Here is a 27,895-nt window from a genome sequence, read left to right on the forward strand (position 1 = left end):
CTTCCTGCAGGCTCAGGCAAATGTCACTGAACTGGCAACATCAGGATCACCTTTACAGGCATTTCTACACGGCCAGGCAAGGTGGAGGTATCTAATTAGTACCATGAGTGGCAAAAAGTGTCCTCATGTCCAAACACTGTGTTGCTCTGCCCAGCACGTGAACCCACTCCTAAGCATCACCTGAGCTTGGAAGAAGAGGATGAAGAATTCCCAGACGCTTTCTGAAGGGAGAACCCAAGAGATGCTCATGTCCCCACACCCATAAAATCTGTTTCAAATGGGATTTTATTCATCAGGGCTTTTGTGAAAGTGTTGGAAAAAAAATTAAAATGAGAAGGAGAGCTCCCTGGTTGGCTCCAGTTCTGCACCCTGGGTATGGGGAGGAAGGACTCAAGGGGACTCTGGGACCGTAAATATTGAGAGGTACAGGCCGTGCTTGGAGAGGGGAAGACAGGAGGGGACTGTGCAGCCAAGGGCTTTGTAACAGACCTGCTATACTAAGTGTTTTCAGCCAGAACTGGCTGGACATCCCTGTGGGTACCGCAGCAAAGGGGGAGGTAGCAGCAGGATAGTGCCCAAGGCCGGGCTTCCTACAGCCTGCAACCACATCTCCAGGGCCAGGATGGGGGGAGCAAGGCTCCCTTCCCCTCCAGAGACTGGTTTTGCACCCTGTTTCATTCAGAGCAAGTGGGCATTGCTGGGGAGAGCATCCTGGAGTGGCACCATCCTCTTGCTCCTCTATCCCGGGCAAGCCTGGGTTGCAAGTGGAGGAGCTAGTGGGCCAGGGACCAGGAGCATCCTTGCACAGGGCAGCCTCCGCCATGGGCTCTCTTCCCCCCAGGTCCCACATGGGCAGCACCACAGACCTGCGCTTCCCACTGAGCACCATGGTCCATGCCCCTGCTGAGACCTTCGGGACAGCCCCGGGCCTGCCTCGCACACAGAAGGGTCGATTCGCCCGGCGAGAGGAGCCAGCCAAGGTAAGCCATCTTCACGGCGCCACTGGTTCAGGGTCTCCTCCTGGGCACTTGACTCTGGTCTCCTGGCTTGGACACTGGCCTCACATGGGGGCATCTTCCCTGAGTTGGGGACGTGGGGCAATTTCCTTCACTCGGCTTCTGTGGGGGAGTGATCCAGCAGGAAAGGTTTTTGCCTTGGGGTCATGTTGACTGTTGCTTGGAGGCTTCCAGTTTGGCTTTCAGAGACATGAGGGTGCTGTGCATGAATAGTGGATTTGTTCCCCCAGGACTGGGAGCAGGCCCAGGCAGGCAGTGTCCTGGCCACGGGGCCTCACGCGTTCGACAGCGACCCCGACATCTCCGATGTGGATGAGGACGACCACGAGACGCTCTTCAGCTCCATGGATGTGCTCTCTCCCAGCGGGCACTCGGATGCCCAGACGTTGGCCATGATGCTCCAGGAGCAGCTGGACGCCATCAATGAGGAGATCAGGTAGCAGCCACAGTCAAAAACTGACACCGTCTTGTTCTGAAACAGCTTCATGGGGCCACAAACTGCCAGGCCATGGGAGGAGGCTCCGATGCCCTGAGACTGAGGTCTTGGTCCAGTTTCAGCCGGGGAAGTGGCTCCAGAACATCCAGCCGCAGGGCTCGGTCCTTCCCTCCCTGTGGCTGCCTATGCCTCAGCTGCACCAGTGCTGGCTTGCTGAAAGAATTGCTGTTGAAAAGCAGCCCCCCCCCCTAAAATTTTAAATGAAATTGGGACCCCTCTGTGCCCTGGTTTCCATGGATGCTGATGGGTCTTGCTGCCATTCCTGGAGACCAGGGGCTCAAGTCACGGCACCTGGGGTGCATTTCCCTGGTGTAGGGAAAAAAGTCCATGGCCAGGAGGTGTGAGATGGCCAAGGACTGCTACCAGAAAAGTGGGGACCCAGGAGCTCTGAGCCCTGATGCACCCCCAGGATGATCCAAGAGGAGAAGGAGTCCACCGAACTTCGTGCAGAGGAGCTGGAGACCCGCGTGACGAGTGGCAGCATGGAGGGCCTGAACCTCACCCAGCTCTGCAAAAGGGCCTCCATCCCCACCTCGCTGACAGCCCTGTCCCTGGCCAGCTCATCCCCACCTCTCAGCGGGCGCTCCACCCCCAAGCTGTCCTCCCGCAGCGCTGCTCAGGACCTCGACCGCATGGGAATCATGACGCTGGTGAGGTGGCGCACAGGACCGATGGGAGCCTGGGGCAGGGGATGAAGCTGAACAGGGGGTGCACGTGTGGCTGACTGGGGTGGAAGCAATGCCCTGGTGTGTGCACGGGTGTATGGGGGTGTGACGTGGAACAGGGCGCCTGTGTTTGTCTTCTCCCAGCTTGGCTTGCCTGGCCCCAGTGCCACTCGCCGTGCCGGGGCATGGAGGGCTGCTGCGGGAAGTGTTCTCTGTTGACCACCTCCCTTTCTGTGTCTCTCTCACTTTCCCCCTTGCAATCAGCCCAGTGACTTGAGGAAGCATCGGAGGAAACTGCTTGTGAGTCGTTCCCATCCCGTTGGTTTCTGCCCAAGCCCCTTTTCCAGCCTGCTTCTGGCTTTGTCCATGCCAGGTCAGGCTGTGCAGAGCTGGGGACCCCAGGGATTCAGCAGGAACATCAGGGGGATCCCACCAGGTGCTTGGAGGCATGCCAGCCACATCACTGGAGTCTGAGCCCCATGTCCTCTGTGTTCCTTGGCTGCTCCTTTCGTCTTTGATCTGCATGGCGCTGCCTGTTCTGGCATGGGAGCTGGGACCAGCAGCCTGTGGGTACTGATGAGACACGGGATGTTCGGAAAGCCATCGGGTCTTCAAACATCGTGCATCCCTGCCGGGGACAGGGTGTTTTGGGGACATTCCCATATGTGCTCCTCAGAGCCCTCTGCTGCAGCTGGCAGTTTCTATCCCCGCATCCTGACCTGGACCATGGGGCTGCATCCTCTCTCCTCCCCATGCCCAGGATCTTGGCCTTTATGACCTCCCCATCTGCCTGGGCAACTCCAGCCATTGCTGGGGCTTGGGTTTAGGCTAATCCTGGCAGGTGGCAAAGCCTCAGAGTGCTGTCGGCTCTTTTGGCCATGCCTCTATGGAGCAAGAGAGAGGGGGTCAGTCTGGGGCAGCCAGCAGGGCATTGATGGGGCCAGCGGTTTTGCCATCAAACCTCACAGCTCCTCTGTCTGTTCAGTCACCTGCAGCTCGGGATGAGAGCCGAGAGGATAAAACCACCATCAAATGTGAGACCTCCCCCCCGTCCTCACCCAGGACGTTACGGCTGGAGAAGCTGGGCCACCCTGCACTAAGTCAAGAGGATGGGAAGAGGTATGTGGAGCATCCGTTCGATCTTGCACCAACAGTGGCTGCTCCATCAGTCCCAGGGCTCAGGGTGGGGGGAGCGTGGGGCTATGGGACTGGCTGGGGTTTGCTGTGGCTTGTGTGCTGCTCGGGAATAACCTAAAGGCTTTGCTGTTCCTCTCCCTCCTCCATCCCCAGCTCACTGGAGGAGCAGGCCAGCAACCCCAGCAGCAACAGCAGCCAGGACTCCCTGCACAAGGGCTCCAAGAGGAAGGGGATCAAATCCTCCATCGGGCGCTTGTTTGGGAAAAAAGAGAAGGGTCGCTTGATTCAGCTGAGCAGAGAAGGGGCCACAGGGCAGGGTCTGTGAGCAGCCCCATTCCCGTGTGCACTGGGTGGGCGTCCTCCCGGGCCAGGCTGTCCGCACACCTCCTGGCACTGTCTGGCTTTGGGGTGCTGTTGGGGGTGCCAGGCAGAGAAGTAGGGACATCCCATCTGATTTGGGGACATCAGGGCCACAGCTGAGTTGTGCCCAGAGTCTGCTGGCTCTGGTCCCTGTACAGCTTCTGTACTGGTCTGACAGTACAGCCCCAGTCTGAGGGCAGGCATATCCTGGGGCTTTCTGCTCCATGGCCTTTTCTGGCATGAGCATGTTATCAGCATTCGTGCTCTCCAACAGCTGCAGTGATAATAATGACTCCCCATCACTGTATCTTATCTCTAATATTCCCCAAATCTGCTTCCCTCTCCATGGGACCTCCCTGATCTTGCACAGCCCTTCAGTGGGCACCATGTTTCCACACCTAAATCCTTCACTGCTTCAGGGTTGAGTGTCTTGAAACAGAAGGGATGGCAGGCAAGGATCCCCTCTGCACTCCTCAGGGACCTGGGGTCTGTCGGAGTGGGTTGGAAATGGGGAGGGGGCCCATCACCTGCTGTACTGTGACCGTGCATCCCCAATGCCATGGTGTGGGGACCCCAGCAGTGCCCACGCTGACCCCGGGGATATCACACTAACCCTGGGGATGTCATGCTGATCCCGGGGATGTCACACTGACTCTGGGGATGTCTCGCTTGCTCAGTAGTACTGCTGACCGACACAGAGGTGGGCATGCAGGACCCCCTGGGACTCGGCAAGCTGGGGGCTCAGGCCGAGAAGGATCGACGCCTGCGGAAGAAGTGAGTGGCCCTCCTTCCCTGCCCCAGCAAGGAAATGTCCCACCTGATGGCTGTTAAGCCATGGCAGGTGCACGAGAATTGCTGAAAAGCCCTAAACTGAGACATCTTCTCAACTTCACCTTTCCTGGAGCCCTGTTAGCTCCACTATTGCTTTGTTGCTGGCTGCTTCTTGCTGCCCGCAGTCTCCTCTCTTTCAAGATGTCCTTCTCACCTACCTTCGTGTCACGGGCCTGTACAAGCCATAGCTGCTCCCTTCCCCGCAAACCCCCAATAAATCACTCTTCTGCTGCTGTTCCCTCCAGGCACGAACTCCTGGAAGAAGCTCGGAGGAAAGGTCTGCCCTTTGCTCACTGGGATGGCCCAACTGTCGTCTCCTGGCTGGAGGTGAGGCAGAGCATGCCCATGCATTGTCCCCACACACCAGCTGCTTTGCAGTTTCAGTCAATCTGTAGCATGCTCCCCTGGCAGGGGATGCAGTACCCCACACTCCAGCCACGCTTGGTCCTTGCACGCAGGTAGCGGTTGCAGAATAGCTCGTGCCTGGCAACTTCTCCCTGCCAAGCCCTGAGCCCCTCGAAGAGCCCTGCAGAGCAGGTGATTAGTGCGGGTGGCAGCAGGGACCTCTCCCTGGTCACAGAGACATTTGCCCTCCTGGCTGGTTGAGAAGGGATGTGGGAGAGGAGCTGTCTTAGAACCACTGTGGGACCAAGTGAGCAGGCCTAGGGGAGCAGAGCAGATCCCCACATCCCTCTCACAGTCTACAGAGTTGTGGTTGGGGGTTTCCTTATGCCTGAGCCTTGGCTTTGAGCTGAGAGGCTCAGCAGATGCTCTTTCCCTGTGCTGTGTCCATGACATGCAGGGATGCTGGGCTGCCACCAGGCCATCTGTGCAAGGTCTAAAAAACAAAGGAGCCCCACATGGGCATCCCACTTTTGGGATTTTGAGATTTAAACAGGGTATCCTGAAGACTGTCAGATGAAGTTAGGGTATGTCCCCCAGGCAGTCACTGGCTTTGCCCTCTTTTGGCAGCTCTGGGTGGGCATGCCAGCCTGGTACGTTGCCGCTTGCCGAGCCAACGTGAAGAGCGGGGCCATCATGTCGGCCTTGTCTGACACTGAGATCCAAAGGGAGATTGGCATCAGCAATGCCCTGCATCGCCTGAAGCTGCGCTTGGCCATCCAGGAGATGGTGTCACTCACGAGCCCATCAGCACCACCCACGTCACGGACGGTAAGTGCTCCGCACCGCCGGCCCCCTCAGGAACCACCTTCCCCCAAAAGAGACCCCAACACGGCAAGGCAATGTGGCTGGGCCCCACTTCCCCCAGCTCCTTGGGACCACGGCAGTTCATCAGTCCCCAGGGAATCCCAGTGTCTCAGGCAAGTACAGCGAGGAAGGGCTCACTAGTATTTGAAGCAGGCCATGGAGGGGATGACGTCCCCTCACAGATCAGTCAAGCCCCCAGACATGTATCCTCAGGTGCAAAGATAATTTACTGCCGTCAAGTGTGAAGCACTTTCCTGTCTTTGAGCACCAGCAGATGCTCTTATCCTCACACACAGGGGTTGTCAGCAGGAGGCTAACCCTGTCAAGCACCCTGCAAAGAGCAAAGCTCAGGGACTTGTCTGCCCTGGAAAGGATAAAATCCCAGTGAAACAGTGTATGTTATCTATATATTCCAGCTCAGATATTCACAGCTGTTTTCTCAATTGTTTCCACATAAACCTTTTTGGGGACCATCTGAAATTCCTGGGTCAAGTCAGAATAAGTACAGAACCCAGCCTTCCCCTGGACAGGATGTGAGACAGGTGGAGAGACTGTGTCCTGTGCTGGTCCCTAACGCTCCCAAGGAGACAGTGGTGCCCCAGTAATGCTGAGATGTGTCTGTAGAAAAGCAGTCAACAGAAAGAAAGGCCCCCAGGCCCCTTCTACCCACATGGTCTGCCGCTGTCCCAAGCATGACGTGTCCCTCGGATGGCCAAGGCTGGGGTCACAGCCATCAGAGAAGGTCCTGCAGGCTCTCAGAATGTGAAATCAAAGTGTAAAAGCAGCAAAAGAACCAGAGGGGCTTCTCCATCCTCTGGCTGTTGCATGCTGCCATGGCTCAGCGTGGCAGGTGCTGCCAGCCCTACCAGCATCCACGCCTCAGCCCAGGGCTGCCTGCCTGGGTCATGCAGTCCTCTGCAGAAGGGCAGGGGAAAAGCTCAAGCCGTGTGGTCTCTGCTGTAGGGTGTCTGGGAAGAGCTGTGCTCCTCACTGCGCTCTCCGTGGCTGCACAGACGGCCCAGGCTCCCCGCAGGTGGCAGGGGTGCTGGCAGCCTGAGCTAGGAGGACGTGGCAAGATCCCACCGAGGACAGCACCAAGAGCAAGAAGGGCCTGGTCCTCCCTGCCCCTGCTTAGCAGCCCCTCTCTGGGTTACCCTGCCTCTATTGCACAACAGGAGACCCTAAAACATCTCAAGCCAGGCTTCTTTCCAGCTAGGTCACTCCTTGTCCATTCCCTTCATTCGGTCCCAGAATCAATCTGACAGGCCACGGCTCTGTGGCTGGTAACCCTGATCACTGTGCCTTTCCCCTTTAGTCCTCCGGAAACGTCTGGGTCACCCATGAGGAGATGGAGAATATGGCAACTTCCACAAAGACGGTGAGTCTGGCCAGCCCTGCTGTCGCCACACAGCGTATCAGTTACCAAACTGAGCTCTGGGCACGCATTAATGTGCTAAACCCTGAGAGGGAAGCAGTCTTATGCTGCGTCTCATGTGTCAGCTCTTGACCAGTACCATGCACCTGTTTAGAAACCATCTTTCAGCCTTTAAAATCTCAACAATTTTGAAAGCTTGCTTAAAAACCATCAGACGCATTTTCCTTTGTCAAGATCCTGTGGCTTTTGCTGGGTTTCCAGAATAGCTTGTCTGTCTATTGTGAGTTAGAGGAAAAAAGAAGGAAAGATGAAAAGCCAGGAGTGATCTCAGATAGATGCACAAGAACAAGTCACATATTTGTCATCCTACACCCAGAGAAGTTATTGGCTAATCTCCCATTGACCTTTGCAGGCCCAAATATCATCCCTTCTGTATGAGCAGGAGGTGTTACTACCCTGGCTGATAGTGTGGGGTCCCTCAGAGTGACGTGGCCGTGTTCCTATGGGTCCCTCGGAGACATGTGGCCATGCTCCTGATGGCTCCAGGTCCCTCTGAGAGATGTGCCCATGCTCCCGTTTGCAGCTTAATGACCCTGTTTCCATGTCTCAGAGCAGGGGCAGCATTTCGGATTAATTGTGTGAATTATTAAGCATCTTATTGAAGCTTGTGTCCACTGGCCGGGAAGCACAGAACCTGTAGCTGCTGGGTGCCGTTTGGGGATGGAGAGCTCAGAGTTATGGCAGAGATGCAGCACTTCAGCACGTTTTGCAAGGTCAAACAAAACCAGCACAGGTTGACAATGGAAGAAATAGCTGCAGACTTGGCAAACTGGGTTGGCCAGTGCCTCTGGGGGTTATGACCCACAGGGCAGTGTGGACAAAGCCTGGGTGTTTCACTGCACCCCTCTCTCTTTGGGGGGGCCTGTGTTTGCCAGGAAGAGTGTGTGAGCCCCAGCGTCTGTGCCATTTCCAGGCTCAAGGCCACACGGTGTAATGCAGCTTTGAAGACAGGGATGCCCATGAAAATGCCCAGAGCACCCTGAGCCACGCACCCACAAGCCTGCCCCCCATCCCCTCTGGGTCACGCCGCGCCGAGGGGTCCCACGTTTGGCATGCGCGGCATGCACTCTCGCAGCATGGGACTGCCGGGATCACTGACTTTACCTGTCCTTTCTATTGACATGCTGCATGTGTCACACTTAGGACACAGAGGAAGGCAGCTGGGCACAGGTGAGGTCCTTATGTCACCCTTTTCTGCGGGCGGTGCATGGGGAGGTTATGGGAGGGAGAGTTGGATGCCACTGGGCTCCTCGGGGGTTGAGCTCCTCCTGGAACCTCTCACCAAATAGCATCCCTTGCTGCTCTGCGCAGAGCAATGTTTTCAGGGACCTCCCCTGTCAGATCCTGGTCCGGTGTTGAACACCTGCATGGAACAGTGACCAGCCACCCGGAATGGGAGGCTGGTTTCTGGTTGCACAAACATTAACGTTTCACTTTTTTTCTGGCTTCAAATTCAGGATAGGGAACATTTTCATGAACTGAAAAGGTGGAAGGAAAAACTCCTGTTTGGATCCATCACTTCCGGTTTCAATCAGTCCTGATCGTTTTATTTTTCTTCTGTTGGGTTTTATTTCATTTTTTGGACCCTAAATCAACTTGCAGTGAAAATGAATGGATGTTTTGCTACCCAAAACTGACCTTTTTTCATTTTGAAGGGATAAAATCAGATGTTTCGGTGATTTCTGAGCTTTTTTGAACTAAAGCAATCTGAAATGCACTGAAACCTATTCTTTAATTAGTTTTAAAGAAACTGATCATAAATTCCATGTATCCCTTGTGTTTGCCTTTTGCCTGCTGCTCTGTCTTCTCAGAGCATATCAGTAGGACACAGACCATTCCCAACAGGACCATTCCCTCCAGCACCACCAATACAGAGTAGGGTTAAACTCTTCTGGCCCAGGTTTGGTCCTCAAGACAGTTTCCTCAGGCTGCAGCATTGAACTGATGCTGGTCTCCTGGGATTGTCTGCAGCTCTGCTGAGCCCTGGTTTCTCCCTAGCTTATTTTGCTTTCACAGACGCTGGCTTATGGGGACATGAACCACGAATGGATTGGGAATGAGTGGCTGCCCAGTCTGGGTCTCCCGCAGTATCGCAGCTATTTCATGGAGTGTCTTGTTGATGCTCGGATGCTGGACCACCTCACCAAGAAAGACCTCAGAGTGCACCTGAAGATGGTGGACAGCTTCCACCGGTGAGCCCCATCCTCCGGAAGGTCCCCAGGGTGCAGTGCCTGTGCATGGAGCAGAGGACAGGAGTTTTGAGGGATTCTCCCCAGTCTTGGGCAGCCCCAGTGCTGGAGGATGGCTTTTCTAGGCTAGATCCAATTGCTTGGTCTGGGACAGCTCACATAGGCAAATGTTCTCCTTCAGTGTAGTCCCTGCAGCAAAACCAGAGAGGAACAAGCCTTCTCCTGGCTGTGGAGCAAACCACAGACAAAAAAAGGGCTCATCCCACCCAGTCTGCCTCTGGCAGGTAGAGCAGTCACCCAGTGGCTGCGCAGCTTCAAGAAGGCTCACACCATCTTACCTATCTTGCCCAAGTGCCAACATCCTTGTCTCCAGCCTGCTGGCACTCAGTCCAGATCAAGATCCGTTGCAGCAGGAATTATGAGCATCAGCTCATTCATCTCTCTGGTGGGCAGAGAGAAAGGGGTGCATGAGGAGCACGTCCTGGCGTGGCCTTTGAATGGGCAGCTCAGCATCTCGACCTTGTCATGGGGTACCACCATCCAACCAAAACCAGAGGCCTGTGTCCCACGGGCCTGCCAGGGCCTTCCCTGTTCTGGGGGTGAAGCCTTTGGCATGGAGTGGCTCCCATGGGCTGGTTATCCCTTCCTTCCCTGCCACTGAGAACGGAGCATCATTGCTTGGATCCACATGCTCTCAGGTGGGTAGAACAGGCTGAAGCTGATGGAGGGGGGAATTACCAAGAAAGGGAGAGCTGTTCCCTGATTTCTGGTTAAGATCTTTGCTTTGGGTTGTGTCTGTGCTTACCCAACCCTGCACCAAAGCATCCTTCAGGTGCATGGGGAGTAAGCAGGGACCTCCATGGGGTCCTTCCAAGCTGCCTGCCTCAGCGATGCTGAGCCTTCCTGAGGGTTGCGTGACGCCTCATGTCCTTGCAGCACCAGCCTGCAGTATGGCATCATGTGCCTGAAGAGGCTCAACTACGACCGCAAAGAGCTCGAGAGGAGGCGAGAAGAGACCCAGCATGAAATCAAAGGTCAGCAGCCATGTACAAGGTCCTGCCCTGGAAAAGGAGATGAAAAACATCCCAAGAGATGCCCAGTGGTCCTCTCTCTCCTCTTCCTTATTTTTAGCACAGTGCTTGTCAGGGGGAGGTCAATACTTCTGAGCAATGCCATACTTGCAGGCCTGTTCTCCGTGGGGTACCTCCCTGCAGTACTTCCCCAGCAGACTCTGTGCTCCAACTACATTTAGGCAGTTTACCCTTAGGCAGTTTACCCCAGTCAGGCATGAGGAGAGAGGAAGGGAGTCAAGACGGGAAAGACCTAGTCCGAGCACTGGATCAGCTTCTCCAAACCCATTCAGATGCTCAGGACAGCCCTGAGCTTGCTAAGCCTCCCCTTCCTCGCTGGCTGTCCTGGGATTCCCTGTGCATCTGGCTGCTGCTTAGATTATGTCTCATTACTGATAATGCCCTTAATTACAGCAGCAGCCCTGGGTTCTTAGGATTAATTTGCACAGTTGCTTTCTGCCTGTAATTTCTGCATTTAGTTTGATAAATAGAAGGGAGCCATTCCTGGCACTTGGGCACTCAGTGTTGCTGCTGGCCAAGGCAGGAGAACATCCCCAGCACTGATCTGGGAAAGATCGCTTCATTTGGTCCCAGAATCAACCTGAGGCTGTGTGTCAGGGCTCTGGGACATCATCAGGTCCCTGCACAGCCGGGAGTGTGACCTGAGCTGGCCTGGTCCCCTGAGACATGCCTTTGCTCTTTTGCAGATGTGTTGGTGTGGACCAATGACCAGGTCATTCACTGGATCCAGTCCATCGGGCTCCGCGAGTACGCAAACAACCTCGCTGAGAGCGGGGTGCATGGGGCACTGCTGGCCCTCGATGAAAATTTCGACCATAATAGTCTGGCGCTTGTGTTGCAAATCCCCACACAGAACACACAGGTACAGGGAGCATCCTTGGGGGCTCTTGGGTGCTCACTGCTGGCCAGCTCACCATGTCCCCTCCTCTGGCCCGGGGTTGCACTGGGCACTGCATGGAGGTGGCTGTGTTGCAGCTCCACCAGTCCCACCAGTTTGAATCTGCTTTTCAAAGCGGAGGCCTCGGCATGTGGGCTTTTTCTCCATCATTCTCAGAGTTTTCCTGGGATGAGGGTTTGTGCTGAGACCTGTTCCCATCGACAGGGAACACTCATTTGATGTTACTTGCAGGCTCGACAGGTGCTGGAGAGGGAATTCAACAATCTGCTCGCCTTGGGCACCGATCGGAGGCTGGATGATGTGAGTACCAAACCTCTTCCATGCCCAGATCATGATGGGCACCTGTTCTTGAGTAAGAAACAGAAAAAAGCAGCAGGAGCCTGACAGGGATATGGTGACTAGGCCAATGCTGTCATACTTGCTTTTTTTACCCTCTGCGGAAGAATGCTTCAGCAGGCAAAACCTTCTAACTCTTGTAGTCACACCTGGTGGCATAGGCTGGGAAGCACAATGCGATTTACTGACCTGGAGAGATTCATGCTGGTGAGCAGATATTTTCTGCATCAAGAAAATGCTTGCAGCATCCCAGGACCCCTTTGCAACATCAGTGGGTACAGGCAGGACCTCTGCTCTCTCCCCCTTCTCCAAGAGACCCAAGTAGGACGTCACAAACTCTCTAGAGGAGTTGCAAGAACAATGTCAGTGGAATTAGTTAAAACTAGTAGATAAGGCCCTGAGGAATGAGCTGCCAGGCCTTGGAGGCAGGAGAAGTAGAGTCTTGTACATCTTTCCTAGCCTCATGCTCGGTGGTCTGAATTTTCAAGAGGGCCCACATGGCTTTCCTTTCCATCTGCATTAATATTGCCTTCTAGAGGCATGGATGTTCTGGACATGGCACATTTGTGACCAGAAAAGCTGGTGTGTTGGAGATGCCCCATTAGGCAGCCAGAAAGCTGCACAGTTGGTTCACGTTGAGCCAATGGAGGTGAGAATTCATCTAGACCTCTCCTACATATAGGTTTCCTCCATGAGATATGACAGCAGAGCTAGTCTGGGCTCTCTTTATAGCATGGAGAGAAATATGCACTTCCAGATGCCATTATCTGGCCTAAGTTAAATTCCCTTTTCCCTTTGGGTGTTTACCAGGGCTCATGTGTCGATGTCTTGAGGGCATCTTTATGGGCAGGCTGGAGAGAAGAGGTAAGTAAGTTGGAAAGGATCATTCCCATGTTGTGGGATCCGAGACATGTCTCCAGTGTCCTCGTCCCAATTTGTTTGTGCACTTTGCACCATACAGTTGGTCTCCATGTATGGATAGACCCTCAGTTAGGGGAAACCGGTGCTGGTATCTCACAGGGGTGGAAGGTCCAGCCACCACTCAGAAGTGTGGGCTTATCCAACACCACATAACCTGCTTTTCCCTCACAGAGCGATGACAAGACCTTCCGGCGAACCCCATCCTGGCGAAAGCGCTTCCGCCCACGAGACGTTCACAGCATCAACATGCTTAGCGGCTCGGCCGAGACACTGCCTGCTGGCTTCCGTGTCACCAGCCTGGTTCCCCTGCCGCCTCCATCCGCCCCCGCCAAGAAAATGCCCCCAGAAGGTAGGTTGCCCCATTCCCCCCAGGGCTCCTCTTCCACTGTGGGGTCCCGTGCCCAGACCTTGCAGCATGTGCCCTTGGGAGAGGAGAGGGGGAGAAGCTCGCTGATCCATGCAATCCTTGAGCTGTTGTCTGCTACAGATGTTATTTCAGGGCGTTTATTTCAGAATCTGGTCTGGTGTGTGGTTTCTTCGGTTCAAAGCAACAAGATTAGGGTGAGGGCTGGACCAGGGCCGTGACAAGTTATGACATTAAGTGGGGATCTGTATCACCCACTCCAGGAACGGTGTCCAGGGCAGAACCTATTGGAATAGCACTGGGGGCTGCCAGGAAATGACAACTAGATCTGGGCCAGGCTTGTCTATCCTGCCTTTTGGGAACCATCCCCAAAAGGGGGATGACTTTGAAATAACCAACTCAACTTGGTCTGAGCGCTGCTGAGCAGCCGCTCTTCCAGGACTGGCAGGCACCTGCTTTGACATGCTTGCTGCCCATGCTGCTGGTTTTCATGCATGTTTTACCTGAGCATGCGTGTCCCTGGCTCTGGGGCTCCACGGGATGCCATGGCTGTACAACTCCCTTCTACAAGTTATCTTGGTCCCTTCAGAAGCTGCAGGGAAGCGTAGGCTCCAGCCAGGTCACTCCTGATCTGTTCCCTGGACCAGGTACCTTGGTGCCACTGCCCCAAATCACCCACCACATCTCTAGAGGTACAGAGCTGGCTTCAGCACACTCAGAAATAAGTGTGTGAAGGAGAATTTAAAAGTTGAGCTGTCACCTTCCAGCTCCAAGCCCTGGGCTCAGCTCTCCTCCTGACTTCAGATCTGATTCACTCAAATTTCATGGCTTCTCATCCAACGGTTTGAGTCAAACCGCTGCTTAACCCTTTCCACCCCAAACCTGAAAGCTGTGATCCCCACCCAGCTGAGTACCATGAAACTGGGGCAAAATCCCAAGGATTAACAGCACCCAGATTAAGGATGGCAAGGATCATTTTTTGAAATATCTTGGAGCCTTGGGGGCATTGGAGCTGGCTTGATGTGCCTCTTCCTTTGACCCTCATCTTCGTGTGGCTTCAGTACATAGACGCTGCCTAATGGGAGCAGCAACAAACATTTTGGGTGGGAATCTCAGGGCTAATTGGAGCAATCACTAATTGCATGCTCTGCTGTTTGACTCACTTCCAGTTGGTGCCTCTGGGTCGCCAAGACTGGAGACCTCCACAGTCCGGACGTACTCCTGCTGAGAGTCAGCGTGACGGGAACCAGCCCGGCCCTGGGTAGATGTGAGGAGGACTGAGGCCTCAGAGCTGGACTGGGGGCTGAGAGGGGAGCACGAGGCCTGGTGTCCTCTGCCTGGTGTCACTCAGGCAGGGTTTCTTCATTTGCTGAGGTTTGCCTCGCCAACAGGGTGCACGGAGACCTTGGCAGCAGAGGAACAACCTGCCGCTGCATGAGACTTATGGGCACCCTGCTGGGCCAGGAGGGTTCACCACCAGTTCTGGCTCGGTTTGTTGGTCCATGGGTCCCCAGATGGAGGTGAGCTGCCGTCCTTAGGGAGCTTTTTCTGCTTTGTTTCTCAGCACATCTGCACTATCCATACGGCCACGTGCTGACTGCCTTTTGGGACTAGGCCAGAGCCCAGCCCATGCCTGTTTCTTGGCCCAAAACGATAGACACTGCAGTCCTGCCACTTTGGGCCACACGGACTGAAAAGGTTGCTCTTCCTTCTGCTTGTGCACCCACTTTTTCCCCCCCCCGGCTCCCCATGGCTGCTCCAAACTCCTGTCTGTGGCTTCTCTGCCCACCTTTCCCTGCATCGGCCGGGTTACGGATGCATTCGCTGGGCGCCTGCTCCGTTGCTGGCGGAGGTAGCGTGAGCTGCAGAGATGCATCGAAAGAGGGCTACGGTACTTGTAAACCTTTCTCCTGCCTGGTTCGTTTTGCCAATACGCCGAGGGCTGCCTGCCTGGCTCGCCTTAGCCCCGGGCATCGGGGACGCTGCTGCCCGGAGGACTCGAAGATGAGGATTCAGGCTCAGCTCGGCGTGGAAATCCACACGCCGGGGCCGCTGGGCGAGGAGCTGCCCCCTGGACGGGCTGCCGTGCCGGAGGGGCCAAGGGGCCAAGGGGCCGGGGCCAGCGCCCGGGTCGGTGCTTGGCACGCCATGCGCGTGCGGGATGGAGGGACGCCAGCCGTCGCGGGGGCGAGGAGGGTGGCCGTCTGCCGAGGGGCGGGCAGTCGGGGCACTGTGTTTTGGGACCGGACGCCGCTCGGGGGGAGGCTGCGCCTGCACGGCGGGTCCGCGAAGGGCTGCGTGGGGAAGGGCTGGAACCGCCCCAGACGGCTCGCTGCCAGCCGGGACGGTGCTCAGCGCCCGTGGGACGGGGACCCTCCGTGGGCACCTGGGGGCCCGGGAAATACCCGTCCCTTCCTCTCTGGGTGCAGAGGAGATGCTCACCCCTTCTGCCTCCAGGCTACAGGCAGGAATCAATCCAGGAGGCTCTTAACTCTTCCCATTTCTTCCTCGTAGGGTAGGATCTATTCGTCTCCTCATGCCACGTTTGCCTTGTGTGGCCCCTATTTCTGATGTGATATTTATTGATGGCTGGAATGACCTATACTTATCATGTGCTGTTGGAAGTGCAATATCTGAGAGGCTATACAGTCATGATGTCTTTTCGGTGTATTATTTGCCTAATACAGTATTAAATATTTTTTTAATTTGAAGAGTCAGTGACCCCTTTATATCGATGCCCTATTCTTTCGTCATATTATTGGTACTGCATGGACTCCAAACCCTGAATCGGGTCAGGAAAGGATGTATGTGTGTTCCAATAAACAGGATTTTAAAGCAGTGCTGGCTTGTGCCTTATTTCTAGAGGCTGAAGTAGAAAAATAAAAGCTCTTTGGAGCATGGAGTTGGCATCGTCTGCTTCCCCAAGTGCTTTTTAGGGTACAGGACTGAACCCCAGTTGCAAGCCAGCGAAATGGCTGGTCTCTGCAGAGCCGATTTAAGTGTGGGACCCATCGTGTTCCCACTGCAGAGTCACCACGCTGAGGTCCAGCCACAGCCTGGGAGCCTGGGGTTTTCTAATTGGGAAAAATCTCCAATCTTGGAGGTGGGAGAGACCATCACAAAAGGGGACAGCAATAAAAGAGACCTCAAGTGATAAAAGAGCCCCCCAAGCCTGTTCAAACAAGAATGCCTTTATTAAAAAAAAAAAAATCCAAATAAGTTAGCAAAAATAATAATTAAAAAAAAATGGCAACTCCACACAGTGCTCAGTAGAAAAGACGGCAAGGGCAGCCTCCGCGGGGCCTCGACGCCCGCGAGATGCCAGCTGGCGAAAGACGTTGGTCGAAGAGCATCTTGGAAAAATTAGAAAGTGAACCCAACACACACACATTGGCCCCCAAGGAAATGAATGCCCCTGGACAGGGAACGAAACACAAACCCCACGCCGGCCGGCTGCCCTCTGCGGGAACTGGGGCTGCTGCCAGCATGGGGACACGGCGCTGCCGAAATCCCACCTCTCCCCCTTGTTTTTAGCTAGTCAAGCAGGAGCGTTTTGCGAGGAGCAGGAAAGGAGGCGAGTGGTTTCAGCGGTGCAGTCCACGACGCCAGAGAGGTAAATACGTTTTCCAGCAGCTGGACCGTTCCGCTATCTTATTTCCACCCTGTTACCAGCTCAAATTGCCACCGGGGTTTCTGCTGGCTCAGTTTTGAACTCGCTCCTCCTGAAACGTCACAGCCACATCCTCCACGGCGATGCTCTCCACGATGGAGGAGAGGGAGTGGAGGTTGCGGTCCTCCGAAGCATCGTCAGCCAAGAGGTGATCTGCGGGGAGCAGGGGAATAACATCTTTGCTGGAGATGGGGGTGGGCTGGGGACCATGTGCCCAGGGGACGCTCCCCTATTTGGGGTCTCTGGGGCTGGGGACAGCTCCTGGCACCATGCAGGGGATGCCCCATGATGTCCCACGCAGCCAGAGTGACTTGGGGACCTGCTCTTGACTTGCACCCGGGGATTAGGGGATGAGACTGTCCTTCAGAGAGGGCAATGGGGAGCAGAACTTTGGGATACTTTTTAGACTTTGTTCCCTGTTGGCAAATGAGACTTGAGAGCAAGTTTCTGCCTCCTGGAAAAAAACAGGTGGAATTGGGATGGAAGGGGGGGGGAGTAACCACAAAACTGAAAAAAATCAGCAGCTGCTATGGGGGTGGGCTGGGGGCCCAGAGGCGAGGGGAAGGGAGCCTGGGGAGAATGATGCTCAGGGCGTGCAGTGGGCAAAGCAAAGCCAAGGGATGGCAAAGAGCAAATCCTTCATGGGGACCAAGCCAGCCTGGTTCTGGGCTGCTCCAGTCCAGCTTCTTGGCTGGTTGGGAGCAAGCATCTCAGGGAAATCAACATCTCCAGGCACTAAGAGAAGCCTGGACTCACTGAGCATCGAGCCAAGGAGGCACTGGAGGATTTATGGGCCTCTAGGGGCTCACGTCTCTGCACCGGCAGAAGTCTGCGGAGTGGGGAGAGAAGGACAAGGCTCCCTTTGTCCTCCCCGAGCACTGCTCGGAGTCAGTATCCCCTCCCAGTTGTCCTCGCCCCGGGCCCAGCGAGGCTGCAGGACGACGGGACCCCGGGGCAAGAGGGGGAGGCTCCTACCTGCAGGGTTGCTGCCAAACTCCAGCTGGGTGCTCCACTCGGGGCTGCAGGAGGAGCTGCCAGACCCGCACTCGCCGGCTGCCTGCAAGGAGCCGAGACGCTGAGTGTGGGCATCGCTGCCTCCACCCCCAACCCCAAACACCGCGGGGCCCACCCGTTGCTCTCGGCCTCAGCACAGTGTCCAAGCGGAGATGGGCACATCCCTTGCCACCCTCCCTGTGAAGCTGTTGGCAGGACTGGACGAAGTATTCAAGGTCTCTGGGGCCGATCAGGGCCTGACATCGGCATGAGGGGAGCCAGGATGGGCTGTCCCTGTGCGAACATGGTTCCCGTGCCCCTGCCCCTTCCCTCCGAGCATCCCCAGCACCGCAGTCCAGCACAACCTGCAGGGATAAACCTTGGGATCAAGCTCCTGGTGGTGGTTTGCTCTTAGAAAGGGCGAGAAAGGGCATCTTTTCACTTGGTCAACAACCAAAACAGCTGAGAAACATTTTGGGGGGCTCTGGGCACTGTGGTCAACAAGTGAAAAATGCTGCCGTCAGCTCGCTACAGGTGAAAAAGTCTCTTTTCACCCAATGACTGGGAGAAAGGGCTACAGATAGACACCCATCCTTTGGCAAAATGACCTTTTACTGAAAATCACCTAATCAGGATAACAGAGCTGTCAAACGGGCTGGAAATTCTCTGGCCATCACAAGGAGAATTTCTGGGGAGTAGGTCTTTTGGCATTTTGATTTGTGGATTCTGGGTCAATTGGATGTTTCGCTGAGAAGTGACAACCTAAAAAATGAGACAGTTACTCAGCAAAACTCTGGATTCTTTTTTTTTTGTCTTCATCTCTCAGTCTTGAAGTGGATGTTCATTGACCTGTGCTGAGCCTGAAATACAATTTTGCATTGCCAGTTGTGGCAGCAACCCCAAAGCACCGTCTGTTATTTGTAGCCATCTAAAAACAGCACCTTGGGGATAAAAAAGCACAGCAGCACCGACTCCAGGTGGAAAACAGAGGTGGATATTTCACCTGGATAGAGCTAGTTCATGGTAACCCACAGCCGGGGAGCTAGCTGGCAAAACCCCAAATTTAGGGTCACTAGTATATCTTGGCTGCCAACACAGAGAGAGAATCAACCTCAGCTTGTCTCCGCAAGGCTTTTGCACTGAATTAAAGATTTCACACCACGTGTGAACATTAGGATGGGTTGGGCTTTCCCTTTCATAGGGAAACAAAATGAAACAAAGTCCATCCACAGTGGGATGAAAAAATAATTTTCACTTCAGTTTGTTTCCCCCTAAAATAGGAAATTCATGCAGATATGTGGGGGGGGGGGAGGTTGCCAAAAATACTGAATTTCACACTCACTATGTGAATTCCCTGTTTCTGCCTCGGTCACAGCCAGAGACAGGAGGCCGCAAGGAGGAGCAGTTATGCAGGAACTGCTCAGCGTGGGTCGTATTTGGGCAAGCACTTTGCATCAATACATTTGCAGGGACAGCAGAAAAATCCAAGTGAATCAAACCAGTGTGAGTGCGTAGCTTGGGTGTACCCTGGGAAGTCCCAAGGACTTTTTACAGTGATGCCTAAGATTGTTTTCAGTCCTTTACACAGCCCCTAAATGTACACACTGGGCTATCCTGATATCTGATGGTTTTCCCTTAAATCCCTTGGTCCTGGATCAGATGAATCTCTGTGAATCCCAATTTTCCATGCGTCTTATAAAGTCCATTTGTCACCCTCATGGCAGCAGGGAAAAGCATGCCCACGTATCCGCCCAGGAATCATAGGGCAGATAAAAATGTCCCCTCAAAACCTGGTTAAACCACCAAAATCTGGTGATTCAAAGGGTCCTGGCTTACAGTGTGCGTCCGCTCGGGGCCAGCAGCCCTAAGGGCAAGACGCAGCCTCTGCAAGCGTCCCCGCCTGGCTCTCGAACCGGCTTCTTTGTTCCGAGAAAAGGCTTCGGCAGGTGCCTCCGCTCCGATCCCCCCGTCCTTTCGCCCTGTCCCTTGCTCAGGACACTCCGCGCCAGCCGCCAAGGATATTTTATTTTATTTATGCCTTTATTAGCTCTGGCAAGTAAGGGCGCACGTGCCATGCTCCGTACAGCATCCAGCACTGGAGCATGCAGCCCACACTACACATATATAAATATATATGTGTGTATATAGGGGAAAGAGAGCTATAGATCCACTTTGCCTGAGGATGTGAGAGCACGGTTTGGGCTGGATCGTCGCCGCCCCATGCAGAGCACATCTGCCAGCCCGTGGTGGCATCGTCTGCCTTGGCTCTGCCGTCCTGAGGGCTGGGGGTCCCCGCTCCCCCCCCGGCAGGTCCGGGTCTGCTGCCTCCAGCTCCCGTCCCCGCGCTCCAGGGCTGGTTCCTCTTCCTGGGACCGCTAGCGATTCATCCCCCCCCGCTGCCCAGGGTGGTGGTGGCCCTAGCCCAAGGCGGGAACCGTGGGGCTGTGCACCCCGGGGTGGGCAGGGGCACTTACCGCTGGCTGGGAGGCCGTGCTGCGGAAGCGCAGGTCCCTCTGCTCCCGCTCCTGCTGGTTGAGGGTGCTGAGCAGGGTCTGCAGGCGCTCGATGTACTGGATGGCGCTGCGCAGGATCTCCACCTTGGGCAGCCGCTGGTTGGGGTTGAGCAACGTGCTCCGCTTCAGGGCCTCGAAGGCCTCGTTCACCTTTTTTAACCTGCGCTTCTCCCGCAGGGTGGCCGCCCGGCGCCGGTCGATGGAGACCGTCTTCCGCTTGCAGATCTTGCAGGCCCAGGGCAGGCATTGCCCCGGGCAGTGCTCGGGCAGGGCCGAGTCCTTCTCCTCCATGCTCACCCTGCCCTCGGCGCACAGGGCCACGTCGGGCTGCTCCGGGAAAGCCGTCGGCTCATAGCCCTGCAAGCGGGAGCCCAGGAAGTTTTCCCCGTCGTAAAACCTTTGGTCCGGGAAAAAGTAGGGGTTGGTCTCGAAGAGCTCCATGGGCGGCTGGGCGGCGGGGAGACGTGTGCACGGCTCGGGGACGGCTGCTCCGTCTCCTCACGCCAACTGGTTGGTGCCATTTAAACCCCGGCGCTGGCATTAAATCACGGAGATAAATATAGAAAACCTAAAGGAAACCTGAGCCCGCCCTAAGCTGCTGCCTCACATCAAAACTTGTCCATCTGATTTCATGTGCTCTCCCCGCGGGGATTACGCTGCCCGGGCCGGGCCGCGTCCGTGCCGGGGGTGGGGGGGGGTCTCGGGGAAGCTGGCACGTCGGGAAGAGCAGCTCGGCCGCCCCGCGAGCAAGGGCCTCGTTCGAGTCCTTTGGGTGCCGCTGGGGACGGCGGGCGGGCAGGCGGCCACGGGGCTGCCGGCTCCGTCCCGCATTCCTGCATCATCCGGTCCTTTCGGTCACCCGGAACCAGCACGGCCGGGCTGGGGGAGAGCAGCGCTCAGGCAGCTCCAGCCCACCCTGGGGCAGACGGTCCCGTGCCCCGGCCTCAGCTGCATGGGATCCTGCTGGATCCCTGCTCTTGGCATCCCAGTCCCTTCCCCGAGCAGCCCGTCCGCGAGCACCGCTAGCGAGGCAGCGCCTGTCCCACCTGCCCCGAAGCATTGCTCCGCTCCGTGCCTCCCTCCCGCCGCAGGCTCTGATGAGGCGGGCTTTTCCCTCCCTCCCCGGGAGGAAGAGGTGCTCAGGGTAGGCGAGAGCAGCCGGGACGGCTCGGTGGTGAGTCTGGGGCAAGTCCTTCCTCCACCACGGGCTGCACAAAGGTCCCTGGCTGAGTCACTTAGCCCAGACACCGAGCAGCATTTTAGGTGTGAAATCCCTTCTCTTCCAGGGCTCTTCCACAGCACTAAAACCAAAGGACGCCTTCTCCTGCTTGTCCCCGGACCCCTTGTCTGGCCAAGCTTGGAAGATGAACCATCCTGACACTGTCCTTCCCCTGCCACCGCTAATCCAAGCTTGCCTCTGGTGCTAGGTGCTGGACGTGTGTATAGCAAAAGCCCCTGCCCAGATGCCAAGGCCATCCTGCCATATCACTCTCTCCTGGCAGAGGCATGTCATTCCTACCTTGCCAATGGGGAAAGCGAGGCACAACTATGGGCCCCGTATGGGCAAGAGCAGGGTTGGGATTTTATCTGCTTCTCTGCCCTCCTGACTGACTCCAACCTCTGGACCGTGTCTCTCCAGCTTTGTCTTTAATTCAGAGGGGTTTTTTTCCACTGGGAACAGAAGAAACCATCTCCCATCTCGTCCTATTCCTGCTCCAGGCCAAATTCCAGCCAAGGGATCGGCCAGTGGAAAGAATGTCAGCAAAGAGAAGGGCAAAACGTGACGAGATTTTCCTTCCCCAAATCCCCCTCCCCGGGTTGGCCGTGCTGCATCACATTCCCTGGGCCCTCCCGTTTGCACCCTCGGTGACTTTGGGTTGATTTCTGGCCATTTTGAACCTGTTGCCATTAAAGGGAGGGATCTGACCAAGGGCTGGCCATTTGCCAGTGCAAACTGCTGCCAGGCGGCATCTTGTTGGCTCCTAAAACAGGCTGCCCAGGGAGGCTGCGCTGGGGATCAGTTGCCCCCCCCCAAGCCGAGTACACCCTTTCCCACCTCCACCGAGAGCTTTCCCCTCACCCCAAGCTCACTGAAAGCCCTCCAAGCCTAGCTGGTCCGCTGGTGAACAGGAATGCCTGCTGAAAACCCTCCTACCCGCTTGGCCCCATGGCAATGACTTCTTTGGGACTAAGAGCCTTAAAATGTGGCCTACACCCGCTTTTGCTGTCCCATGGAGAGAGCTGGGGTCCTCCGGAGGTTCGGCCTGAAGGACCGAGCTCTGCACACCCCAGATCTGGGGGACATCACACCCACAAGGATTTCTTAGCCCGTACTTTTACAGTGATAAAACTACTGGAGATCAACAGTAGTAAAAGCAGGGACTGCAGCATCGAGTTCAGCCTGGCCTCAGTGTAAACCCTGCGGTCCCTGGCGTCAAGCAAAACCCCTTAAATATACAAGAAGGAAATGTCAAAGTCCCAGCCTGACCCGTGCATTAGGTAAAAGCAGTAAAGCGGTTACGTCCCTGAGAGTTTGCAAAGGAGCTGGCTGAGCTGCAGCGATGCTACACTACGATAGACAGAGATGGCTGTGAGCGTGAAGCTGTGACCAGGGGATAACCCGTGCCCAAGAGCTTCACATAAACCAGCTGAGAAGAAATTTGCCTTGCTTAAGTGGACTTTTATCCTTGGAAATTGCTGGTGGATGCAATCTTGACAAGCTCTTCGAGCTGGACGCAGTAGGACCACTCAGCCTTTGCTGTATAGATGGCTTTTTTTAATTGAGATAGTGTGTTTGGAGGATAAAGAAACGAGCAGTGACATAACAGGCTTAGAGGTCCGTGGGACATGTGGCAGGCCCATACAACAGACCGGTCAAGCATTTAGCACTTCATAAAATGGGGGCAGCATCACTTGAGCAGGCGCTGGCAGTTGCGGTGGGCTTTCCCCGGCGAGGCGGGGAGCGGGCTCAGCGTGGCCCCGACGCACAAGCCAGGTCTCCTTCCAGCTCCTGGTGGCCAAGCGGGCAGCAGTGCTGGGAGGCACCCACAGGCATCCATCCCCGGAGATGGGGAGGAAAGGCCACCAGTAAGAGACCAGTGCACCCCAGCACAAGGACTGGGGAGAGAGATCCTGCACTCGGAAGGGATCCCAAAGGGCTGGAGTCATCCCAGCTCCTTTCGGGTGTCTGATGTGGGTCATCCCCAGAGACACGGGGAGCCGGGATAGCGCTACGCCCACCCCACCGTGGCTCTGCTCCTCCATCCGTGGTGCCAGTCAGACCCTCTTTGTCGAGGTGGGACCTATTCTCGGACACGGTGTGGAGATACAGCCCAGTCTGGGGTCCCCAAGCCCAGTGAGCACATGCACCCAGGCTGCCAAGAGACCCCAGGGTCCGGGCTACCCGGGGGGCTCCCTTGCTAGTCTACACCATCCTGAACACCCAGGGCCACGGGATGGGCAGAGCAGGGCGGCTTTTCCCAGGTCTCACTGCTGCCCGTGCCGACTGCACCCCGGGTAATTCGGAGCCGGCCAGGGGATTAGGGCTCTGCTGCCTGCTGTCAGGTTAGCCCGTGATGGATGGTCGCGGCTGGGACGCACACAAAGGCAACGCTGTGTGTGCGCCAGCGAGAACGTGTTGCAATCTGTCACGGGGTGACCTTCCCCCGGTAAAAGCGGGGGGGGGGGGACACGAGGGCCTCGTGGCGGTGGCTCGCACGTTTGCAGCCGGCGGGGAAAAGCAGCCATGAGGCTGAAGCTGAGCCCCAAGCTAAAAATACCAGTTCATTGAGAAAAACCCCAACAAGAAAGGTTTGTTCTTGCTCCTCCGGGCCTGCTCTCCCTGTCCTGGCTCTCCCACTGCAGCCGGGGCTGCTGCCCTCCCCAGGTCTGAGGCCGAGGATGCGGGATAGCCCCTCGCATCTTGCTTTTCTGCATTTTGGCAGAGCCCACGAGCACGTCCCAGCCCAACGCGTGGTGCTGCATGCGCAGGCGCTGTGCTGGAGGCCTGATGGCAGCCGGTGCATTTGGTGCCAGTTGGCTCCTTCCATTGGAAAGGGCAGAAAAAGCGGCAAGTTTGGGGGGGTTGGAAGCGAGCCAGGCGGTAGAGACAGCACTGACACCCCAAGGGCCGCAGGCAATATCCTGCTGCTGGGAAGAAAGAGGCTGGGCATAGGTTTTGAGTAGGGGACGGGATCCAGCAAAGAGACCATCCCGCTGAACAGTGGGAAGGATTTCTGGGCAGGAAAGAAGTTCCCCCCCAAAAAAGCCATTTCCTCCAGCCAATGCGCAAGCAAAGTTGTCCCAGTGCCAGGACCAACCAGGGACCTTGCCGCCCCACTCATACCCCTGCGGACCCCGCTGCCCCGTGTCCCCTCTTGCTTTCCAGCCTTGCCGCCATCCCTTCCTGCTGCAGTGACAAGTCGTAACATATTTGGGAGCAGCTGCAGGCGGCGTGGGGATGCTTGGCCCTCTCCCTGCTCCCCCGCGGCCCAGGCGAGGAATGCAGAGCAGACCTCTCCTCGGACACCCTGGATTTCCGACGTGCCTGCTCGCCGCAGATTTGGGATGGTGACAGCTGCTCGGCCGCAATGGGGCCACGGCAGCCGGCGACCCACGCTCGGAGCCTGCCCTGCGGTGAGCTGGGAGCTGCAGGCATCATGGGGCCAGGTCTCAACCTGCCAGGGATTTGGGACTGTTTTTAGGTCCAGCCTGGGAGTAGCAGTGGGGCACTGTCTCCCACGCTCCATCACTGCCTGGGAAGCAAGTAGTGGTGGCAGGGGCAGCTGGCAGCCCCTTCCTGACCTGTATCTGCCAGCTCACCCAGTCTGGGTTCTCCGGTGGGTTGGGAGAGCAATCGAACAGGGGTTGTGCAGCGCCATGCACAAGCACCAGGCAGGCCAAATTTGCCCAGGCTAACAGACGTGTTTTTCCCATGCCGCTGGCATCAGGACAGAGCCAGGAGGGTGGCAGAGCCATGCCAGCCCTGAGCTGGGCAGCCCCCAGGTGCAAGGAGCAGTTGTGCCCCCTCCGTGCCGTGCCTATAGTGTGACTGACCTGCTTCTCATCTGTCCCCACTTTACAGCCATGTGATATTAGTAGCAGTAGTGGGGTGTTATTGTACAGCTACCTTGGAGGAGTAAAGTGCAACTGGGTAATGGGGGTATTCTGATTACTAATTATTGTCCTTGGTTTTAGGGGTGATGTTGCTAATTAATAGAGTCATTGCTTCTCCAGATCTGTTTAAGGGCCAGGGCGAAGGGCAGGAGGTTTAGCTGCTCCAACTAGCCCTGTTGTGCCCCAGCATATCAGTCCACTGGCTCCTGGTCCAGAGACCATACTGGGTGCCCTGACCTACCAGTCTGCTGGCTTCCAGTCCAGCGACCATACTGAGTGTCCCAGCCCACCAATTCACTCGCTTCCAGTCCAGAGACCATCCTGGCTGCCCCAACATACCAGGCTGCTGGACTACACTTGTTGAGTCCTGCTGTGCCCCAGTGGCAGCACGAAACTGCTTGTGTTTCTGCCATGCCATGGCCACCCTTGCTTCATGGCCCCATGTCCTGGACATGGTCTTTCTTTCTCCCAACCCACCAGCCCTAAAATACAGCTGGAGGAGGGCATTGCCTGGCAGGGCCCCTGCTAGCAGACCCCACTTTGACAAAGCATGAGCATGCCAGGCCCATGGGCTCTCCTGTCAGGAGTCCCACTATGCTAGGGTGTCCCCGGCATGCAAGAGGCTGCAGCTCTGTCCCATGCACAGAGCGCCCGGCCAGCCGAGCTGCCCCCGCATGTGTCACAGAGGGACCAGGGAGCACTCGGGTTGTCAACAACGGGCTGTTTTCATGGGGTGGGAGAGTCTGGCTCGGCGAACTGGAGAACAGGTGGATATTTGGAGGAAGACCCATGAATGCAAGGGATTCATGAGCGACATGTGGCGGCTATTTGACTCCACGAGCGGGACAGCTGTCTGGGTCAGGGGATGGCGCAAGGCCCGGGGATGGGAGCTGGGGACAGCAGTGTCCCTCAGCAGCGGACAGTGGGTGGGCAGCCCCAAGGTGGTCTGCAAGGAGCTGCTGCAGAGATGAAGCTGGAGGGGTCCAGAGCCGGTGTGCTGAGTCAGAGCCAAAAACACTCAGGCAGCTTCAGTCCAGGTCTCATGGATGGCTGACCATGGAGTCATCGCCAGCTACGTACTGGGCATGTTCCAGCTGTGGGGCTCAAGAGGCCCTGAAGGTCCAACCTGAATCCGGATGCTGATGCTCTGGGATCAGTGTCCGAGGAACAGGGGGAAAAATGAGACAGAGGTGTCTGCAGGGCTTTCAGGAGAAAAACAAGTTGCTCCTGCTTTTTTCTGCCCTCACAGCAAACATCAGCGCAAGGATGGGTGACCCTCATGTAGGGCACCTTGGCCAGCTGGCAAGGGAGGGTCATGGGGATTTCCTGGCTTGGGGATGGGAGTGGAGGGGAGAGGGGACTGCAGACCCTCCCTGGGACATGCCAGCAGTGATGCCAGATGAGCCAGTCCCTGGGGATGGGACCCAGCCCTTCCAGAGAAGCCTCACCCTGTGCATTCCCATGCCTGGAAAGAGGCTGCAGATCATGGCTCAGCCCTTTCCCTTCCCACCAGGACTCATTCCTCTGAACCAAGGGATGGGTTTCCCCCTCCATGGGGCACGTAGCCTGACGATGAGCCCCGCGGGGCAGCCGTGCCCATGCCTCGCACAGAGCCCTAGAAACACCCCAACTCCTGCTCGCATACTCAGCTGTCGGGTGCTCCAGCAAGTGGTGTCAGGCCCGGTCAAGCGTCTCACAGATAATCCCGGCCCCACAGCAGCGAGGCCCTGGTGCCGGACAGGCAGCGCAGCATGTGGATGCGCCCCCCCCCCCCCCCGAGTATCCGCTGCTGGGAAACCCCTGCTGCTCACATGCTGGCCTTGCTCCCTTCCAGGGATGGTGGGAACGTGGCTGGTGGAATCATGCCATGCTTTTCTCACCCTGCTTTCCCCTGCTGACCATGGCGGGTCAAAGGCGAGGATCCCCTCCCACATCCCGTCTGCCTGGTTGCCCAACTGAGATCCCCAGTGCCTTCTCCAGCCCCTCTCCCTTTCCCAGATCCTCCCCTCATGCAAAGCTATGCCAAGTGGGAGAAAATGACCCCAATGAACACAGGCACTAGCTGATGGAGCCGGATTTGGCTACCGTGACCATGAGGCCTGGGGAAGAGAAAAACCAGTATGGTGGGGCCTCTTCCCTGACTCCACAGCAGCTGTCCCTGTGATGCTCAGGGTGGTCTTGCTGCCTCTGCGAGGCTGCTGCCTCTGTGCAACATCACTGCTGACCCATCTCCCCCCGCCAGGCCAGGGCTGGCTTTGGCGACCAGGCTGTTCCCAGGCTGTGGGTTGGAGCTGGCACCAGTCTGGGATGGGGTGTTGCAGGGATGGGGTGCAGAGGAGGGAGGCTTCCCCAGCTGGGGAAAATAGGTCTCCATGGGGAGGGGGAAGAATGGGATGAAGGGGACAGACTGAGGATGGATAGTGTCTGGACAGCCAGATAAATGCCTTGGCCCTGCAGAGACTCTGGGAGCTCCCCTGCACGCTTGCAGGGTGCTCCAACACCCCACCCCAGGGCATCAGACTCCTTCCAGCATGTCTGAAACACTCAGAAAATTAGGTGCGTGGCTGGCCACCAGCAAAACCAGCCAGAAGGACTGGAAAAGCCTTTAAGTGACAATTTTCTGAGCCTCGAGGTTGTGGCCAAGGATAACGCCCCT

General features: G+C 56.4%; 2 protein-coding genes across 4 annotated transcripts in view; one reads left to right on the forward strand and one right to left on the reverse strand.

The window, feature by feature from the left end:
• The window catches only part of PPFIA4 (PTPRF interacting protein alpha 4), a 35,344-nt gene extending 20,295 nt beyond the window's left edge, over nucleotides 1-15,049 (forward strand). The window contains exons 13-29 of one of the 3 annotated variants that reach the window (XM_067310527.1): nucleotides 842-980; nucleotides 1,247-1,452; nucleotides 1,922-2,162; nucleotides 2,442-2,477; nucleotides 3,163-3,296; nucleotides 3,468-3,631; nucleotides 4,352-4,448; nucleotides 4,751-4,832; nucleotides 5,478-5,678; nucleotides 7,030-7,092; nucleotides 9,166-9,341; nucleotides 10,275-10,372; nucleotides 11,116-11,291; nucleotides 11,559-11,627; nucleotides 12,756-12,933; nucleotides 14,118-14,209; nucleotides 14,340-15,049. In XM_067310527.1, the coding sequence (XP_067166628.1) occupies nucleotides 842-980; nucleotides 1,247-1,452; nucleotides 1,922-2,162; nucleotides 2,442-2,477; nucleotides 3,163-3,296; nucleotides 3,468-3,631; nucleotides 4,352-4,448; nucleotides 4,751-4,832; nucleotides 5,478-5,678; nucleotides 7,030-7,092; nucleotides 9,166-9,341; nucleotides 10,275-10,372; nucleotides 11,116-11,291; nucleotides 11,559-11,627; nucleotides 12,756-12,933; nucleotides 14,118-14,176 (2,119 nt within the window). In that variant the 3' untranslated portion in view covers nucleotides 14,177-14,209; nucleotides 14,340-15,049. The remainder of the gene's footprint in view (nucleotides 1-841; nucleotides 981-1,246; nucleotides 1,453-1,921; nucleotides 2,163-2,441; nucleotides 2,478-3,162; nucleotides 3,297-3,467; nucleotides 3,632-4,351; nucleotides 4,449-4,750; nucleotides 4,833-5,477; nucleotides 5,679-7,029; nucleotides 7,093-9,165; nucleotides 9,342-10,274; nucleotides 10,373-11,115; nucleotides 11,292-11,558; nucleotides 11,628-12,755; nucleotides 12,934-14,117; nucleotides 14,210-14,339) is intronic. The other 2 variants (XM_067310526.1, XM_067310529.1) reach the window with 2 other exon arrangements.
• Nucleotides 15,050-16,649: 1,600 nt separating this feature from the next.
• Nucleotides 16,650-20,565, reverse strand: MYOG (myogenin). Its single transcript, XM_067310637.1, has 3 exons — nucleotides 20,086-20,565; nucleotides 17,594-17,675; nucleotides 16,650-16,771 (listed from the first exon to the last, which is right to left on the reverse strand). The coding sequence occupies exons 1-3, from the start codon at nucleotides 20,563-20,565 to the stop codon at nucleotides 16,650-16,652; spliced, it is 684 nt and encodes a 227-aa protein (XP_067166738.1).
• Nucleotides 20,566-27,895: the final 7,330 nt, after the last annotated feature.

Source organism: Apteryx mantelli, chromosome 25 (genome assembly GCF_036417845.1).
Source record: "Apteryx mantelli isolate bAptMan1 chromosome 25, bAptMan1.hap1, whole genome shotgun sequence".
NCBI lineage: Eukaryota > Metazoa > Chordata > Aves > Apterygiformes > Apterygidae > Apteryx > Apteryx mantelli.

Excerpts from the sequence above, each read along its gene's own strand:
- MYOG (XM_067310637.1), bottom strand. The coding sequence starts at position 20,565 with ATGGAGCTCTTCGAGACCAACCCCTACTTTTTCCCGGACCAAAGGTTT. Across the intron at positions 17,676-20,085 it reads GCACGGCCTCCCAGCCAGCG|GCAGCCGGCGAGTGCGGGTC; the intron begins GTAAGTGCCCCT and ends GGCTCCTTGCAG. Across the intron at positions 16,772-17,593 it reads GTTTGGCAGCAACCCTGCAG|ATCACCTCTTGGCTGACGAT; the intron begins GTAGGAGCCTCC and ends TGCTCCCCGCAG.